We start from the raw sequence: 18,444 nt of genomic DNA, 5'->3' as shown, positions 1-18,444 counted from the left end.
GACAACTGGACTAGACTTAGAATATATTGATTGATTGAGAATCAAAGTAACTCCGCGGATTTTTGAGAAATTTAAATCGCTGAAATATTTAAGAAATGTCATACAAACTCCATGGTGTATTGTTTCTCTTTAACTTCATAACACTTGTTGCCTGTGCTCATGGCTGGTCAATGATTCAATAACTATATATATATATATATATATATATATATATATATATATATATATATATATATATATATACACACATACTACTAATAATAATATGTATATGTTCATGCATTGCATCAACACACTTTATCATATCCCAACAGTCAGCCGCTTTGTCGTTTTAGCTCAGATGTATGGAATATTTGTAAAAATACATTTTACTGGTTTCTTATTATTTTCTTTTAATTTTCCCCAAAAGCAAAAGTCTACCTTTAATTTTAATTTACCAAATGACTTCTGAACATACCGTGCCATAGGTTTTTTCAATGAACAAAAAACAAAAAGCCAGGATGGGAGAAATATATTCATATCTGTGAGTTCTAGTCCAAAGGCATGCAGCAGAATTCTGAAAAAGCTGAAGGCGAGCAATTGGAAGTGTATGAGTTTCACAAGGCTGTGCCTTGGCAGATATAACAGAAATCTAAAATCATAGTCCATTATTACCCCCAGGTTTCCAATCATGGGTTTGTTGTAAAGATCAACAGCGGTAGAGGTGCTGCCTGGACTGAGTAGTATAATTTCAGCTTAATTTTCATTAAAAACTTAGAACATTTCAAGCCATTTAAAGCATTTAATCACAACACTAAAGTTGAATTAGCCTCTTTGTTCAACCTGAGAACTATCTGCAAAGCTTTGAGAAAGTTTTTGATTCTGGGATCAAATCAAACCAGTGAATCTTCTTATGGAATGCACTGGGAAAGCTGCATCATGTTGAGCAATTTCAGTCCATAAAGTGCAGTGTCTCAGTTCTGCTCTGCACCTCTGTGATTCACTGTTGATACTGACCACTCCCCAGTGACATTGCTGCAGAGTAAATTCACTGCTGCATGACTCACCGCAGCTTGTTGCATGCATGAATACACCAATGTTATGAATGCATCAAAAGCGGATGGATACTGTGATTCTGACTGTGGTTTTGGATGTTGTGCTGAATGTGAAAAATGCAGCCATGTGGGTTCAAGAAGCCAAAGAAAGTACATGATGAATTTATTTCAAAAAGGAGTTAACGATATGTGAGTGCAACATATACAACTCATTTCTAGTTTCTTAAAAGCATTTTTCATACGTGCCCCTCACGTGGAGGGAAAAGTGGTAGAAGATGGAGCTGAAATAATTAACCGACTTCTCTTTTTTCATTATTAAAACAAGATTTCTGATTGTTTCAGCTTCTTAAATGTGAACATTTGAGAATATCAGCAGCAGCGTAACCCTGTGACTTATTTTGAAAGGCTAAAACCGGAAAACAGCTGTGTGCTGTCTGATCTGACAGGTCTGTTTATGAATGAGTGCGCTGCGCTGAGATGCGGATAAAGTTTCGTCTGCGTGAGAGACTCGATGCTTCTTGTTTCCGCCGAGCTCGAGTGGAAGCAACCAGAAGTCTCAGTGTTAAACCTCGTCCGTGAATTTTCTAAAGCAAACACACACATTCGAGTTTATTAGGTTTTGAGAACGATAGGATTTTGCTTTGTTTTGAGCTCAATCTGTGCTTTTTTAATTCCCCATGACAGATGTGTTAATATTACAAAAAGCGCACACAACAACGAGGGAAAGTTATTCTCTCACGGGGAAAAAATGTGAATATGTCAAACAGTGCAGCAGGTGATCTGGTTTTCCTGAGTGTACAGCAGGTATTTAGTCACTCCTTCTCCTCAGCTGCTGTTTGGATGTCAAGCTTTTGTGTCAGCCAGCAGAACCGGTTTATCCAGGGTTTCCTGGTCTTCAATAGTGAGATCGCCCACTCTGCGTTGTCATGGTAACAAAGTTAGGTGACAGAGCAAAAGAGGTCTGCATGGACTTTCTGGAACAGTACATTAAGTACATGACAGTTTAATGTAAACCTGCTCCCAGGTCCTTACAAAAACAATGTACCTTGTCAGGGTGAAGAGTCATGGTGTCACAAGTTACAGGGTTAGAATCAAGGGTTAGGGGTTGGACATGGAGTTGAGATCTGTATGATTGTAGGGTATAAGTGTCAGGAATGCATTATGTGTATGAAAGTCCTCACAACTGTTGAGGGATAAGTGTGTGTGTGTGTGTGTGTGTGTGTGTGTGTGTGGGTTGTATTTGTGACATTTTCTGGCATAAACATTGGTTTTTGACAAACTTTGGTTATAGTTAGGAAGGCTGTCCAAGTGGCTGTAACTGGATGTGGATCCATAAAAGCACAGCTGTACCAACCTGTTTGTGTGATATTTGACTTACATTTAGGTAAACAAGTTTCATAAGATGAGCGCCAGCAGACAGCCTATCTATTTCATCCCTGAATGTATGGGTCTCCAATGTCATGTGCTCTTTGATGAATAATTATCCTCAAAAGGTCATTTAGTTATCAGTATTTTTTTTAAAAAACAACTCAGTCAAAACACATACATTTTTTTGGATGAAATCAACATTATGTCAAGATTTTATTTTATTTTATGTAAAATAAGATACAGTGAAAGAAGAAGGGGTGGATGGGCTGGGTGGAGGACTAAAAATCAAAGACAGTGTGTTGGCAGAGTGTGGTGAGGAAACATGCAAAAATGGATGGGTGTGGACCGAGTGGAACAGAACATTATAGGTTTAACTTTATTTTATCATCACTGCCCATAACAGCGACAACGATAATGTATATACAGTCGTGTCATCGTCTGATAAAATCCTGCTCGTAGCCACAGCAGCACAGAGACCACGGGAGAAGAGAGTGAGGAGACTTTGTCCCCTGCTGCCGGCTGGTATAGGAAACAGGATGATCAATAATTAATCTGACAACAAGCATCACACCCTGTGAACATGGACGGGCACAACCCCAGGTGGCGCTCAAGCACCTGCTCTTTTGCCCTCTGACCCTTTGAATGACATGTTTATTCATTTTTTTTATGTGGCCCATAGCATGAAATACTGTATGTAATATGTTCTACATTATAATATCTAAAAGCAACGGGACTGATGTTTTATATTTTGTTGAGTAGCAGGTGCAAGCTTTTGAATTTTAAGTATGTTCGGAGAATGCCTCAAAATGTAGAAAGGGGAAAATGCAAATCATAAGAAGGAAAGAATTTTCCTGTTGAACTCCGCTTCTGCAAAGGGTTTTTATTGGACATTTAGCACAGTCACTTTAGTCACTCCTGTGGTGGGTGGAGTCTTGCGATATGATCAGCAGCCTGGTGCGTTGTGGGCAGGCAGGTCAGGCTGTAATCCTGTGAGTCATGACTAAAGATTTTCTTGATCATACCAAACATACCAACTGTGTTGACACCTGAATCACTTTGTTCTTTGGAGTTATATTGTGTGTCTTCAGGAGCTCATACTCAAAACTGCCACAGTTTATCATTATGAGAATTTGAATGTGATTTGAGCCTCAACACATTTATATTTGTATTTTATGTATAATACGTAAAATTGGGATTATATTTTTTTTGGACGAGCATTTGCTTCAGATTAAAGAACACAGAAGTTATCACCAGTGTTGTAATGTGAATTTTGTACTTCAGTACAAATACTTTGTTACAGTCACATAACTGTACTTTACTTTGTTATTTATATTTCTAGCAACTTTTACTTTTACTCCACTACATTTCCCCTAACTATTTTTGTTACTCGTTACTACCAAATAAAATCAGAAGAAGAAGAGTTACAGTAGTAATGGTCTGTATTTATATAGAGCTTAGTCTTCATAAGCTGCTTTAACAGTTTTGCCATTCACACACTTCAACATGAGGTTATGTTTCTTGCTCAAGGACACAAATAGACTAGCTGAGCTAGGAATTGAACTGAAAACTTAAGTACATTTTATATCAGAAAATGACTTTTGATACTTCGGTACAGTAAATGCCATCTACTAAAAGACTTTAACTTCAGTAATATTACTATATACACACTTATAGACACTTCCCTTCCCTTTCAGGTACTTTATACAAGAATGGTTATCACCACAGTTCTCTAAAATGGTGCGTTTTATGGAACCTTACTCTTGCAACTGCATCCTGTGTCCACAAGATGTCACTTGGCTCAACAACACTGTGTGCGAGCTCATTCCAATAGAAAATACCTTACACAGAGCGAATTTGTTTAGTTTCAAGTTGCTACAAACTGAAAATAAACACCTAAGAAATAGTTTGCTATTTACTTCTGTCACCATCACCATCATCTTTCTGCTCCAGTAAACACTGCCGGAACAGTGGGAAATAAATAAGTAAAGCTTAGTGTAATGTAACATCAGGATACCCATGACTGATTATTTCATTTTTGTGTTACTGCAAACCAAGAACATGAGGCAACTTTTTCACATTTGACTTCTTAAAAGTACACTAAGTCATTAGAAACATTTTGCTAAATCTAGAACTTCCATCAAAGTATGCCATAAATGTTGCAGTTATTACACGTTTTGCATTTTACTCATAATAAAGTACTTTTACTTCCAAATACAGTGTGTAATGTATGAGATTGCAGACTGTAACAGAGGATTCACGGACAGATGTTGTTGTTGTCGTTTTCTAGCATGGGCATTATCAATCATTTCAAGGCACCGGTGAAGCAGAATACATTTGTTTTTAAGTGCAGACCATGAGGGCAACACTTGTGTGTATTTAATATTTAGTTACAATAATATTTACCAGAAATTCAACAATTCTTATTTGCTACAGATTCTCCCATGATCTGAATGTTTTGAAAAGAGAGGAAATCTGCATCTATGGTTTTGGAAGACATCCAGTTGTGCAGCACTTTCCATAAATCCTGAATTATATCAAAAGCATAGAACAGTTCTCTACATCAAACTAAAATATTTTTCTTAAAAATTAATTGGAGGGGTGTATGTCGTTTATTGTTTTAAAGTGTATTTCTTTATGTTTGGGGGAAGTTTGAAATTTTAAAAATGTTGTTTTAATGGCTGATATTTCAGATTTGTTGAGACTAATTTTGAAGATTAAGAGTGTTTTTTTATTTACTTGCTTGTACAGTGATATTGTCTTAGAAACGTATTATTGCGCTTATTCACAAGGTCCATATAATACATTTTAATGTTATGTAATCATGGTATTCTCTTCAGATTGTTTTTAATTGATTGAATATGGACTATTGGAATTGTTGTGTCTCTTTCATATAAGTCTTAATAGAACAGTCAGTATTAAATGTTGACATAAAATAATGCAGTTCAAGTAAATTATCATTTATGTTAACATATATGCAGGTCTTTGACAGGAGCTGGGCGTGGTCCATCCAGTCAAATGTCAGCCGCTTTTCGCCGACACGCCTCCAAGAGGAAGCCTTCCGCTCAACCAAACATGACAGGTTAATCATTCAGTAAAGACACGCCTTCAACACCCACAAGCTCTGATTTAATTCGATCTGCCTCCGTCAATCAACTGTATCCCGAACTACGTCAGCAGCAGCAGGAGCTGAGGCAGCAGCGCCACACCGGGGTTTAGGAATGGGTGACGAGGAATGATCACCACCACCAGGAAAAATCACCAAGAACCGTCAAATGCACGGATTAAGATGTGACTGCCAGTAAGGCGTTTTCGCGTTTACGAGTCGAGTCCAGGAGAACTATTTTGGGGAAACTTAAATTTTGCCGGAGGTCCTCTGTCAACCCGAGCGTTGCTGTTTTAAAGCGAGTCTGTTGCATATCCAGGGATGGCTAGCTGAGCTAACCTAGCCGTAACAATTAGCCTGTCCATTTAGCTATCCTGGTTACTGGAGCCGCGGTCTGTGAGAGGACACCAGCTCCAAACGCCGCTGTCTTGCGGTAGTTTTAGTCGTGTTATTATTCGGCGAGCCGTTTGTAGACGTTGGAGTTTGCCCTTCTGTTTGTACAGTGGATGGGCAGTTTGACGGGCGCTCATTGTCACTGCGCGGGCGTAAGGCTTTGCTTTCGGGGCGGCTAGGTTTGTGCTCGGCCGGGCAACCAGCGCAGTGTTTGTACAAATGTGGCAGTGGCAGTGGCAGCCAACTGTGTCCCACTGTGTCTGGGGCCGAAGTTTGTATTCTTAAATTCATAACCGTTTTATGATTGAATGCTGTAGTTACACGGGAAGGGAAAAATATACAGTATTGTCATGGTAGCCTGTTTGCAACATTAGCAACGTTTAGCTCGCCAAGTAATATCAGCCTCTCTGAAAAGTGCTGCAAATAAAATGGTAATTTGCACCGTCGTTGAATATCGTACATGTTTATGGCCATGTTGTGTTGTAAATCTTCTGTGATCAGCTGTCAGACCCCGTAGCCTGATGATTTAGACGTTGACGAAGCTGTCAAATTTTTCATACCGTTTCACCCTCGACGTGGAACGGCCGTATTCTCCAGTGAACTTGGTTAACAGCGTCTGGAAGTAACTCTTGAGTGTTTTTCATTTAATTGATAAATTAGTGTGAGGTGTAGCCCGGCGCCCCTTGTCACACGGGCTTTTTAGCTCATGTGGTGATGACTTTAGACTCCATGATGGCTTGTTGCCTGAGTGAGGAGGCGAAGGAATCCAAACGAATCAACGCTGAGATCGAGAAACAAATCCGGCGAGACAAGAGAGATTCAAGACGGGAGCTGAAGCTGCTTCTGCTGGGTAAGACCGCTGCATCCACACTGACTCACACTTGACTGGAGAAGTGTGCTTCACCTCAACTCTGACACACACACACACACACACTGGTTTTACGTAGCTATTCCTAATAGGACACTACATTGACTCTCAGTCATTTGGATAGCCTAACCAAAACCTTATCTCTAAGCTATATAACCTTTATGTCCAAGCCATAATAGGTTATAGCTAAACCTTCATCTTTACATGTAACAACAACTAACATATTTATCCTAACTTCCACAGCTTCAGAAATTAGGTTCCACCTCATTAGAACCTACACACACACACACACACACACACAGACACACACGCACACACAATGGTTTTGATTGTTTTGCACAGGCTTCACATGCAAAACACTGCACCCACAACTGCACAACTGCATGACCCATGTCACCACAAGATTTGTGCTTCCCATTTAACGGGAAATAGCAGTGGGAGAGTTATAACTGATAAGATTGATCATTTTAGTTGTATTTAATTTACACAGACTTAAAGGTTGCATGTGATTCTTACTATAGTTACTGTACCATCCATCTTTGACCACAGACAGCCACAGTAAAATAAATTAAAAATGGCTATTACTTAGATCTGTGGTTCTCAAACTTCTTATACCAAGTACCACCTGAGAAAATATTGAGCACTCAAAGTAGCACCATTATCACCAACATTGATATACAGTGGTCTAAATAGGGGGGTGGAGTGGCTCAGTGGTTAAGACCGGTACCCTGTGCGCGAAAGACATCATGGCCGCAATGGTCGCAAGTTTCCACCCCTCGCTGATTGTACTCAATTCCACTCTAAGTCGCTTTGGATAAAAGCGTCTGCTAAATGACATGTTATGTAAATAAACCCAGTACAGTCCTCTTCCTTTATACATCAGACACTGGTAAATTGAAATTACATTAAGATGGAGTGAGTGGTAAGGTGGTTATTGTAATTATTTCGTTATTCGTTTAATTTTCTGCACACTTGGGTCTAAATTCCTTAGCTCCACTTCAAATATGCACCCTGGTATATTCAGACGGTATTTCTGATATTTCTCCAAGTACTACCAGAAGAAGCTCACGTACCACTGGTGGTACACGAGCCACAGTTTGACAACCATGGAGTTAGATCACATGTGTGTCACCATTTCAGTTTTGGGGTGGGAATCACAGGGTACCTCACGATACGCATGGATACATGGTCCATGATACCAATAATATCACGATTCGATTCTGTGATCATCAATATGTTGCAAGACAATCATATAGCTATACATCATGATATCTGTCTGACTTGAAACAAAATGTCTGTAAAAAGCTATAAGTGCAGGATTCTGATGACTGTTTACTTTAGAACTGCTTTATTTAATTAAAATATCCATATTTGCCCTGGCATTTCAGTAATCATATTGCATGAGGAAAGAAAACTGTGTCACCAAAATAATATATCTGTTTGGGGAATTAATTGTTCTCCAGAGAATAGGCTATGCCACCTACAGACACATTTTGAAGGAAGACTGGCAGAGCAGTGTTGAGCATTTTAAATGTAATATCACAATGATTGAAAATTCTGTTCTTTTGTTCACTGCACACTAGTGCTGGGTGATATACAGATTCATACCGAAAACTTTATTTTTTCTGATATGAATCACACGACTAGTATATAGAAAACGGAACACGGCACAGCAAAACACCATTTGGGCAGGGACCCTTTACACTGTTGCACCACACATGCTAAGGCCATAGCTGAAGAAGTAACTGTGGTAGCAATTGCATCAATGAGCAATTTTCTTCACCACCTTAGCAGTAAACACATGTTAGGGCTCCAATGTATGTAGTTACGTTAACCAATACACATAATTCTGCCACGCACTCTCCCTTGCTTGATCACTCACGTAATACAAACACACACACGCAATCACCTTCACCTCTCTCGCTGGAGCACTCACTCTGTTGTATACCATGAAACCGTTGAAATACCGTGATATAAATGTCTGATCATGCTGCCCAGCACTACTGCACACTACAATGAAACTAAGTTAGGGTTTCATTGTATCAGACTTTAGCCGGTATCCACTGTGTGGATAACAAATGCCCATATAACAGTGTATGTATATATACACACACACACGCATTCCCCATGTGCCCAACTGCAGGTCATTTAGTCTCTTTTGTAGTAAAGTTAATATTTTGCCTACTCAAGTCACAGCAGATGTAGACATACATTTGATTTATTGTGCATAATAAGTAAATATAGAAAAATAATTGTTGATGGCACTAGCACTTGCCAATATCTGATAAAACATTTTAAATTAGATTAGACTGTATTGATCCCACACTGGGGAAATTGACATTATCGATACAGTGCCAATAATATTTTTTTGCAAAATTTTGCTACACCACCAACCACAGTTTTCATTATTTTATTAACAAATGTAATTATTGTTACTTCATTAACAGTGCTGCTAGAAGTAGTGTATTCATAACATACTGCACTTATAAGTGTAGGGAAAGGGAAATCACTGACAACAGGAGGAGGCTCTAACAACTAAATTGTGATAATGGTAATCCGTTTTATGTTAAAGCATAGAACCAAACGGCCCATATTTATTTCTGACATTATTTGCAAGGAATCTCTTTTTACAGTATTGCCTGCTGATAAGAACACAAGCTCAGAGTACGCAGATGTCCCTGGCACACACAGACAGCTTCCAGAGAGTATTAGGTTAGGTTATTAGCAGGTTTTCGGTGCACGCCAAGTATCTTCATCAAAAGCAGCGGGTGCTATCCGTAGAGAGGAGAGGGAGGAGTATCGGGCTTACATCTCTAAGATGTTGTGCCTGCTGTGCTTACAGCTGACACTCATTTGATATGGTAGGAAACCTTATGTGTGTCCTTTGCTGGATTCTAAGGGGTACTACTTATTGCATTACTGCATTTCGACCGTGAAAATGACATCCAATGTTCAAAATAATATGGGAATTCAAATAAAAAGGGACAGCCCTAGCAGAGATACCAATATTGTCCTGCTTTTCCTGCTCAGAGATGAAATCCTGTTACCATGACTCATTGAAGGAGACAGAATTGGGAGACATCCCTTTTCCCTCCACAACCCAAACTGTTTTGATGAAGATGTCAACAATCATATATAAACAATGTATTATGTAACCGCACATTGTTTTGCAAATATTTTCCTTTTACTTTAACATAACTATGCAAATAATGATTCTTTTGGTGGTGGACAAATTTGTTGTTGTTGTTGTTGTTGTTATTATAATAATAATGATGATAATAATAATAAGCTTTTTTATCACAATTTATCACAAAGAGCTCATCCACATGCCTTTGCTTAGTAGAACTCACACTGCAGATACACCTGGACAGTTTTTTGCTACGACTGATGTGAGCATTCAACTTATTTCATTGGTTTATTTTTAGTGAACAGTTTCAGTCCCAATTTTTCTGCCTTTGCACCATTCTTCATACATGTACAGGGCTTGTGTAATATCTGAAACCAAATATATACATTTTAGCTTGAACTATTAAAGCTGGGTATTACTTGAATTTCCATTTGCAATTTCCACACAAAGTTTATTTAAATGTAGTGGCTTCACTGTAGTACTGTGGATTGATGGACTGTGAAATTTGCTTGTGCTACCTACTGAGGCAGACTGGTAGTTGTGTGGTAGTTGTTGATGTTTTAAGTGGAGGTAATTATTGCAGCTGTTTATCAGCAACAGGCTGTCTTTCCTCAGTGGTGTGGTTAGTTAATGCATGGAAGACATGCAGGCTGAGGAAGAGCCAGGGTCAGAGGAGTCCTCTGCCTTTTGCTCTGTAGCTAATGAAAGCTCAGACTGTACATTTAACATGTACAGTCTGAGCTCAGGGATCTGCAATTACTATACCAGTTTTTGAACTTCCTTTAGAAAATAAACAACGTTTTTTTTTCTTAATTAACCTTAACTTAATTATTGGAGTGACTGTGTTACACCTGTTACTGCTATTATTTTAAGTAATTTAAATCATCAGCTGAAGTCCTGGATATGAAAGGAATCCCATGCAAGTGTTACCCTTCAAATTACACCACTTCCTATTAAAGTGCTTTTTATGTCAATTTAAGTTATTCACTGGTCACTACAAGGTAAGCCTTGCTTGAGTTGGACCATTTTACATTTAACCCTTATTCTTCATAGTATACATTCAACAAGGCATTCGAAACATTCCTCAGAAATTGTTTCCATGTCCATGCTGACTGACATGATGGCATAATGCAGTTGCTGCACATTTGTCGGCTGCACATTCATAATATAAATCTCCTGTTCCACCACATCCCAATGGTGCTCTATTGGATTGAGATCTGGGGCCTCATTTTTAAAACTGTGTAACTACTCCTGAAAAGTTGGTGTACAAATAAAAAACAGAAAATGCTCACGCACATAAATATTCTGATTTATAAAATCACACACACACTCTTCCCATGCTAGTTTTCCTTTATAAATCACAATCAACTTGCAGTTCAGCGCAGCTATTGCAATCAGAATCAGAATCAGAAGAGCTTTATTGCCAAGTATGATTTGCACATACAAGGAATTTGTTCTGGTGTCATTGGTGCATAACAGCATACAAAATTTTTAAAAAGTTCAGGTAACGCCCGTAGTTGACCACAAATATTCAAAAACCACCTCCAGATTAATATTAAAATTTGGGAAAAAAGGAATCAGTAGTCACTGCTAATGTAGTCGCCATACCGAGAAGCAGTTGGGGGTTAGGGTTTCTGTGCACGCTGATGCTGGATCCAGTGGGGCAAAGAGATCCAGCAGGACACAGTCGGAACTGGCTCACAATCCATTCATCATCACTGGCTAACAGATCTGACAGGTCTCTGAAAATCCTCTATCTTGCTTTCCCTGAAGCTTCCATTTGCCTCATCCTCTAGCAGAGCCAAATAAACTATTTGTCATCTTTTGTGCATTGTGATTGCATTTCTTCTTTTCCCCTCCCCATTTGGCTTCAGTTGTGGCAATTAAACTGATCGTAGATAACAGTCCTGCACAATGATGATGATCATAATTTTTATTTAATTATTATTTTTTTAAATTCCAAAATTTGTGCAAGCTTTTTAAACTAGGCCCCTTGTGACTGTGGAAGGCATTTCAGTACAGTGGGAGAAACTGTTGTCAGGTTCAAGGTTTGCTATTTGAGCTACATAGCATGGTACTATCCTGCTAGAAGTAGCAATTACATGGGTACACTGTGGTCATAAAGGGATGGACATGGTTATCTTGATCATATCCATGTCCTAAATCCATTTTGAGTTTGTCATGTGGTGGGCTGAATAGATATTTGAATTAATAAGTAGTTGAACGGGTGTTAAAGGAACAGAAAAGTTTGTCACGCATTGTGACCGTGTGCAAACAGTGAGACACTTTACTATGTGGATCTGATGTTGACTGATGTCTAAGTCAATAGTATAAATGGAAAAACCTGTGTAACATGTACTACTGCAGTGCTGCACAAATTGTTCATATATTTCCTATTTGTGAAAGTATATTCATATTGAAAAAGCAGAACATCTGACCTACCTGACAAAATTGCATCATTTGTGGTTTGAATATTATTTAAGACATAATCGTATTAAGTTGTAGGTATAAAACTATGTTGGGTAATGCTAATTACAAACTTCAAACAAGGCAGCACTACAAGAGTGAGTGTTTTAACAGGAATAAATCCCTGGCAGTACTAGACTCAAAGATGTGCAGCTATTTGCCTCGGCCGGTTGGGTTTGAATGGAAAATAAGGGGCAGGGGAGAGGAGGTGGACAGAAAGGGGAGTAACAAGGCGACAACAAATCAACATATCAATGCTAGTCTGGGGTGGGAATCGCCAGAGACACCACAAAATCGCCACACAAAATATCACAATATTTCGCTGTATTGATTTCCCCCCATCCCAAATCTTAGTACAAAATAACACACAAGAACGACACAGCAAAAGGACAAATCAATAGAATAATTACATGGGAAAGCTAAAACAGACCAAGCCTTAACACACAAGTTTAAAAACAGAAACGCACGTCTTTTTCTTAGTTCCTACTTTAAACACTGTACATTAGCAGCATGTCAGTTATGTGTGCCAATTATTACAATGCTGCTGTGTCACCCTGTTGTTAAAAGTTCTGTTTGAGTTCAAAATATACAGCCTGGAAGTTCATTGCACCATCAGAAGTAATTACCATGTGCATAGAATAGGATGAGGTGAACACCGCTTATCCCTAGTTTCACTTTGAATTCATCAGAAAAATAAGACGGCGATGCTATGTTACTCTGAGAACCTAAGGTTTTGCTGTAAAAGTTAAGGGCATAAACAAACATCCTCTTGCTCACAATTCTGCTTGTGTTCTTCATTTCATGTGAGTGTGGAAGTATTTCAGGTTCCTTACTGTAGATGAGAATCTAATCAACAACTCTGCACTCACCTGCAGCTTAAGAGGCATTACAGACAGTGCATCAAATGATCGACCTCACGTTAGTAATTGTAATATAATGTCATCACATTTGTGCATGTGGGTAAGGGTTAGTGAACAACTGGATAACTTTGAAGGAATAACCTGTCACAATATTAATTCAAATATGACTTCTGGAAAAAAGTGACAGTCCTAATAATTTCCATTCCTGGAGGGCACACACAGGTGTCGACAGTTGTAGTCTGCTCTGACTATGTGTCAGTATCTCACACAACCACACCTCAGAAACTCGAAGTATCACTTGAATATTAATCATGTTTGCTTTATTTAAATAAGAACTAGCTTTCAATTAATATGATCAAGCATGCCATATTTTAAGGAGTTAATGCACAACTGAGCAGCAACACTGTGCTTTGCGCAGAGAATCACTCCAGAAATATGTAAGCTGAAAGCTAAAATTAGTCACATTTGACAAACATTTATCATTCACTTTATCAAACAACTCCTTATGCTCCCATGCAGTATTTGTCATGTGAAACCTCACAATATAAGTCGGATTTTAATTAACCCTATGAGGAGCATATTCTCCATACATGAATTAGCTGATGCACTAAGCAAAGGACATTCACCTGAAATGAGTCAGGATATACAGCAGGGGTTCATTTGTGCCAGATCCTTTTCTGGCAGGATCCTCTTGGATTTGGCCTGCCTGCGTTCCAGGACTTATTTGGGCCGACCCAGTACCTCTTGTATAGGAAAAAAAGAATATATATATATATATATATATATATATATATATATGTATATGTATGTATGTGTGTGTGTGTGTGTGTGTGTGTGTGTGTATATATATATATATATATCTATACATACATATATGTGTGTGTGTATATATATATATATATATATATATATATATGTGTGTGTATATACATATGTATGTATGTATGTGTATATGTATATACATGTATATATGTGTGTATGTATGTGTATATATGTATGTATATATGTATTCTTTTTTTCTATTTACATTGTAACGAGAAACTATCACAAGATAAGATAGTTTCTCGTTATAATGTGATAACATCTTTCTGTGACTTGGAAAGATATTTAAATTGTTAGCTAGCTAGCTATATATAGACAGAATTGTCTTGGCTTTTCACATTGGTATGTTACTGTCATGCTAAAGATCCTCTTTAGGAAAGAACAACTCCTTTGAACAAATGTGTTGTAGTAAGTTTAGTAAGATGACTTACTAAATTAAATTAAAAATAGTGTTCAGCTACATGTGAAAAAGTGTAGGGCACCATAATGCTACACACTAATCAGGTAAATGATTACTAATAGGACTGCAATTAATGAGCCAGTTAGTTGCAGCCTTTTGTCTTTATTGTAGATACAATAAATACTTGTACTTTGTATACTTGTTATGTAATGCAATTCTACTAGTTCTGTCATCCATCCTAACTTTTCTTTCATAGGGTTATGTATGCTGTCTTATGTATATGTACTGTACTTTATAGATAACCCCCCCCCCCAAAAAAAAACAAAACAAAACTGAGTATTGCAATGTGGTACGAAGTCAAGGCAAGTGTAGATGTTTGTAGTTCTGCACTATTTGTCTGGCTGTTCTGTTGGCTTAGTGAACTGATGTTGACACACCCAGTTTCGGCAAGGTATGTGGCAGCCTGTGAAAGACAGCCCAATCCTTCTCATGTCACTGCCTGTCTAGCTTGTTATGACAGAAACGTATGGCCCACATTAAATTGTCACATTATTTTTATGTTATGATGTATATTCAAGTGCTTTAAAAATTAAATGTATATGGACACGTTTAGGCATTGTGCAAAAACCTGCCACTTGGGAGCAAAAATCAATCTTTGAATATCTGACCTGTATTATGAAAATAATATTGACTGATTTTTTTTTTTTTTATTATTGTTATTTTTTTTTTTAAACATTTTATTTTGATCATGTTTCTTGGCCATATCGAGCATGAGGTTGAGTGAATCTTGAGAATGGTGGAGAGGAAATATGGAGTTATGTAGCAAGTGTTGCTGGCAGAGCCTGAAAGGCAAATATGTGTTCAAGAAGAAAAAAATAAAGTTAAACTGAGAAGAATATTCAAGGATAACTGAGAGTAGACTGTTCTTGGTAGACAAGAGTGTATGCCAAACTGGCTGCAATGGTGATTTGTGTATAGAAAGTTAGGTGATCAGGCAGGTGGGAGAGAATGAGGAGTGTAACACCCACACCAGCAAGACAGAGAGACAAATATGACAGAATCACGTATTATCACAAATACCCTGAATTTGAAGTGACATTTCGACTAACTGGAACTTGTTAGAAGAACAACAAAAGTCGTCACCTCATTCATATTGGTATGCGATCCCATATTGTGTGCTGCCGGCCCACAAATCCCATTTAAATTGCTTGTCAATGTAATCAGCTTTTTCTTGGCATACATCTACCTCCTGAAAAATCTCATATCTTGTTACTTGACTTTCAGACAGATTTTGTCCCAGTTGATGACTTTATAAACACACTAGACACCATTTAAATGTCCATATTAATTAGTTTAGTGTCACTTTAACAGCTGTGCATTGTGTAAAAGAGGTGCGTGCTTCACATGCAACTTGGAGGAAAAAAAAGCTGAAATAGAAAACAACATGGGGATCACTTAGTCGGGAAAGTAAATAAACAAAGGAGGTTGCAGCTCTACTAAGGGATTGTAATAAATAATGCTGCTGGTTTGGCTGGTCATGCTTTCTGCACCATTTCGGGCTGGATGCATATTCCTGTAGTCACTCCTGTAGTCCCTGGCACTGACGAGAAGTTTAAGAGATTGATGCAGTGAAGAATTGATATCTTAAGTTACTGTGTGTGCAGGGACATAGTGTGACATCATTGACTTCACATCATTATGCTCATAAGTAAACTTCTCAAGCCTACTACATGGGTCTGGCCAATATATTAATATTATATCTATATGGTGACATGAGATAAGACATTGCCTTACATTTTGGATATCTTTGTATCGTGATGTATAAGGTATCTGTGATGACTTTTGCTGGTTTTATAGACTGTTGCAATGACAATGAGTCATATTTATTTCATTGAATACATTTGCCACTTACACAAAATATTTATTGATCAAGAAATACATGAAATCAGCAAAATTCTGTTTAAAGAAAGTAACTTAACACTTGAATTTTAAGCCAAATTATTTGTGTGATAGCAAAGTTTGACTATATTTATGTTACACAAGAAATATCCTTATTTTTTTTATTATATTTGTATTATAATTTCAATTTCTTTACAAGGAAAAGTATGTCAGGGATTTTCCCCCCCAAAATCCCCAAAGCTCTCAGTTTAGATCTTGATGTGCTCCTATAGTATGCTTGCTCTATGTTGACATACAAAACATCCAAAAAGCAGCAAGGGTGGACTGCCCGATTGCACTATTTTTAAGATATATATATATATGCAATTCTGGAACTCTTGAAGCTAAAATCTTAATGGTACAGCAAACAAAATGTACAACTGTTACCATTTAAAGATGTAATGTTTAAGCAAAGTTGAAGTTCTTTTCTGTGACACCCACAGCATTACTTGGAATCCTGCTCACATAGCCAAGGGCTTGAGAAGGCAAGGGAGGCGAGACTGGATGTGTGAGTGTCAGTGTTATGGGTGTCCTCAGGTCATACAAAATGTGGAGCACCACAGACTCGTTCAGCAATTAAACCTGTGGTAGGCAGGATTGACAGAAAATGTGTTGCCTGCTGAGTTTCACTTGCAAACTGTAAATATACTAATGTTTTGGGATCCAAGCTCCATGTCCTGAGCTCCCCTCATCAGATGAGCTTAACATACTTGTTTCACATGAGGCTGTGTTTTATCCTCTGAAACTATCTTATGTTGACACTAGGTTTTGTCACCTCATTTTTTTTTAAGTTTCTTTTTTGGGGTTGGAAGTCATGCTGGACTAGCTTTCTTTCCAACTACCCCCTCCAAAGGGAGGTAATTCATGTGGTTGAAGACATTTCCTGAAATTATGTAATATTTATGTGAAATTATTTCAAAACGACAAAGAAAAGAGTGTTTATGTTTTGTGTCGATAGGGCCTTATTAGCTCAGGTCATAGGAGAACAGCACAAGATGGGTAGCTGTTGTGCCAAAACAGTCGGACACAGGCTTATGGGAGAACATTTTACCGGATCCCCACACATCCAGAGAGATGGCAGAGATGAGTTGCCGTTATGAAATGAGCTCACGGTGAGCAGAAGATGGAGTGATGGGAACCCACAAGGAATGGATTTCATCTCAAGAGCTAGTGTCTGCACAGCAACGTTAACGCCGCAATTATTTACATTACACTGTCCATGCAAATTCTGACATTATCCTAACCTGCCACTTATCCTTCCAATGACAACAACACTATCTTTAGCCGGTAGACTCCAGAGTTGAATGTTCATCACAAATCCAGATTGTGTCCATTTATTTCCCTCCAGGCTCTTGTCAACTTTAAGTGACTCTCCAGAGTAAGACGAATGGAAGCTAATGAGGAAGTTAAAGATATCAGGATACTGCAGGTCTGGAATAATGTCCTCTCTGTTCCCAAACTTGCTAAAAGCGTGTCAGGGGCATTGCAGGTATCAGATATATTCAGTCAAGTTTTGCGATATTGGTTGGTCTTTCAAGTGAACTCAGACAGGTTGAATCCACCACAGGTCCATATCAAGAATGACACATTGCCATCCCTACAATATCTCAAGGTATCAACAGCTGTGAATCAACATTACCTTAATTCTTATGATGAAAAAAGGTGTCAACTGTGCAGCTAGTACATGAGTATTAATAACTTCAAGTCATGATACCAAGAGGCCCCTAACATTCTACATAGGTGGTGATACAAGCCACATTAAACCTATAAAAGTAGTTTAAAAATAAATGCAGGTTTTTATAAAAAATTATAATACATGTGATATGAACACCAGCATTCATGTTTCATCCAGCCATCATATAACGCTAGTATATATAAATCAGTCAGTTTTGCGGGATATTCTCACGGCTTAACTCTTCCTTGGCTTTATTTTCCTAATTCATTTCTGGTTAAAGTTTCTTCAACCCTATAAAACCCGAATTCCCTTTTTTGTCCCATGTGCTTTTGTCCATAAACTTTATATTGAGCTATATAAAATTAGTTTCTGGAGGATTTGTTGGGGGTT

General features: G+C 38.0%; 1 protein-coding gene across 2 annotated transcripts in view; it reads left to right on the top strand.

Moving 5' to 3' along the window:
* The first annotated feature begins 5,561 nt into the window (after positions 1-5,561).
* Positions 5,562-18,444, top strand: part of LOC122780589 (guanine nucleotide-binding protein G(q) subunit alpha-like) — a 32,962-nt gene continuing 20,079 nt past the window's right edge. Inside the window, exon 1 of one of the 2 annotated variants that reach the window (XM_044043654.1) lies at positions 5,562-6,748. In XM_044043654.1, coding sequence (XP_043899589.1) covers positions 6,613-6,748 — 136 coding nt within the window. In that variant the 5' untranslated portion in view covers positions 5,562-6,612. The remainder of the gene's footprint in view (positions 6,749-18,444) is intronic. The other variant, XM_044043653.1, reaches the window with a different exon arrangement.

The sequence above is a fragment of the Solea senegalensis genome, linkage group LG14, assembly GCF_019176455.1.
Source record: "Solea senegalensis isolate Sse05_10M linkage group LG14, IFAPA_SoseM_1, whole genome shotgun sequence".
Classification (NCBI taxonomy): domain Eukaryota; kingdom Metazoa; phylum Chordata; class Actinopteri; order Pleuronectiformes; family Soleidae; genus Solea; species Solea senegalensis.
Note: the sequence above shows the minus strand (reverse complement) of the source record. Positions and strands in the feature narration are given on the sequence as shown.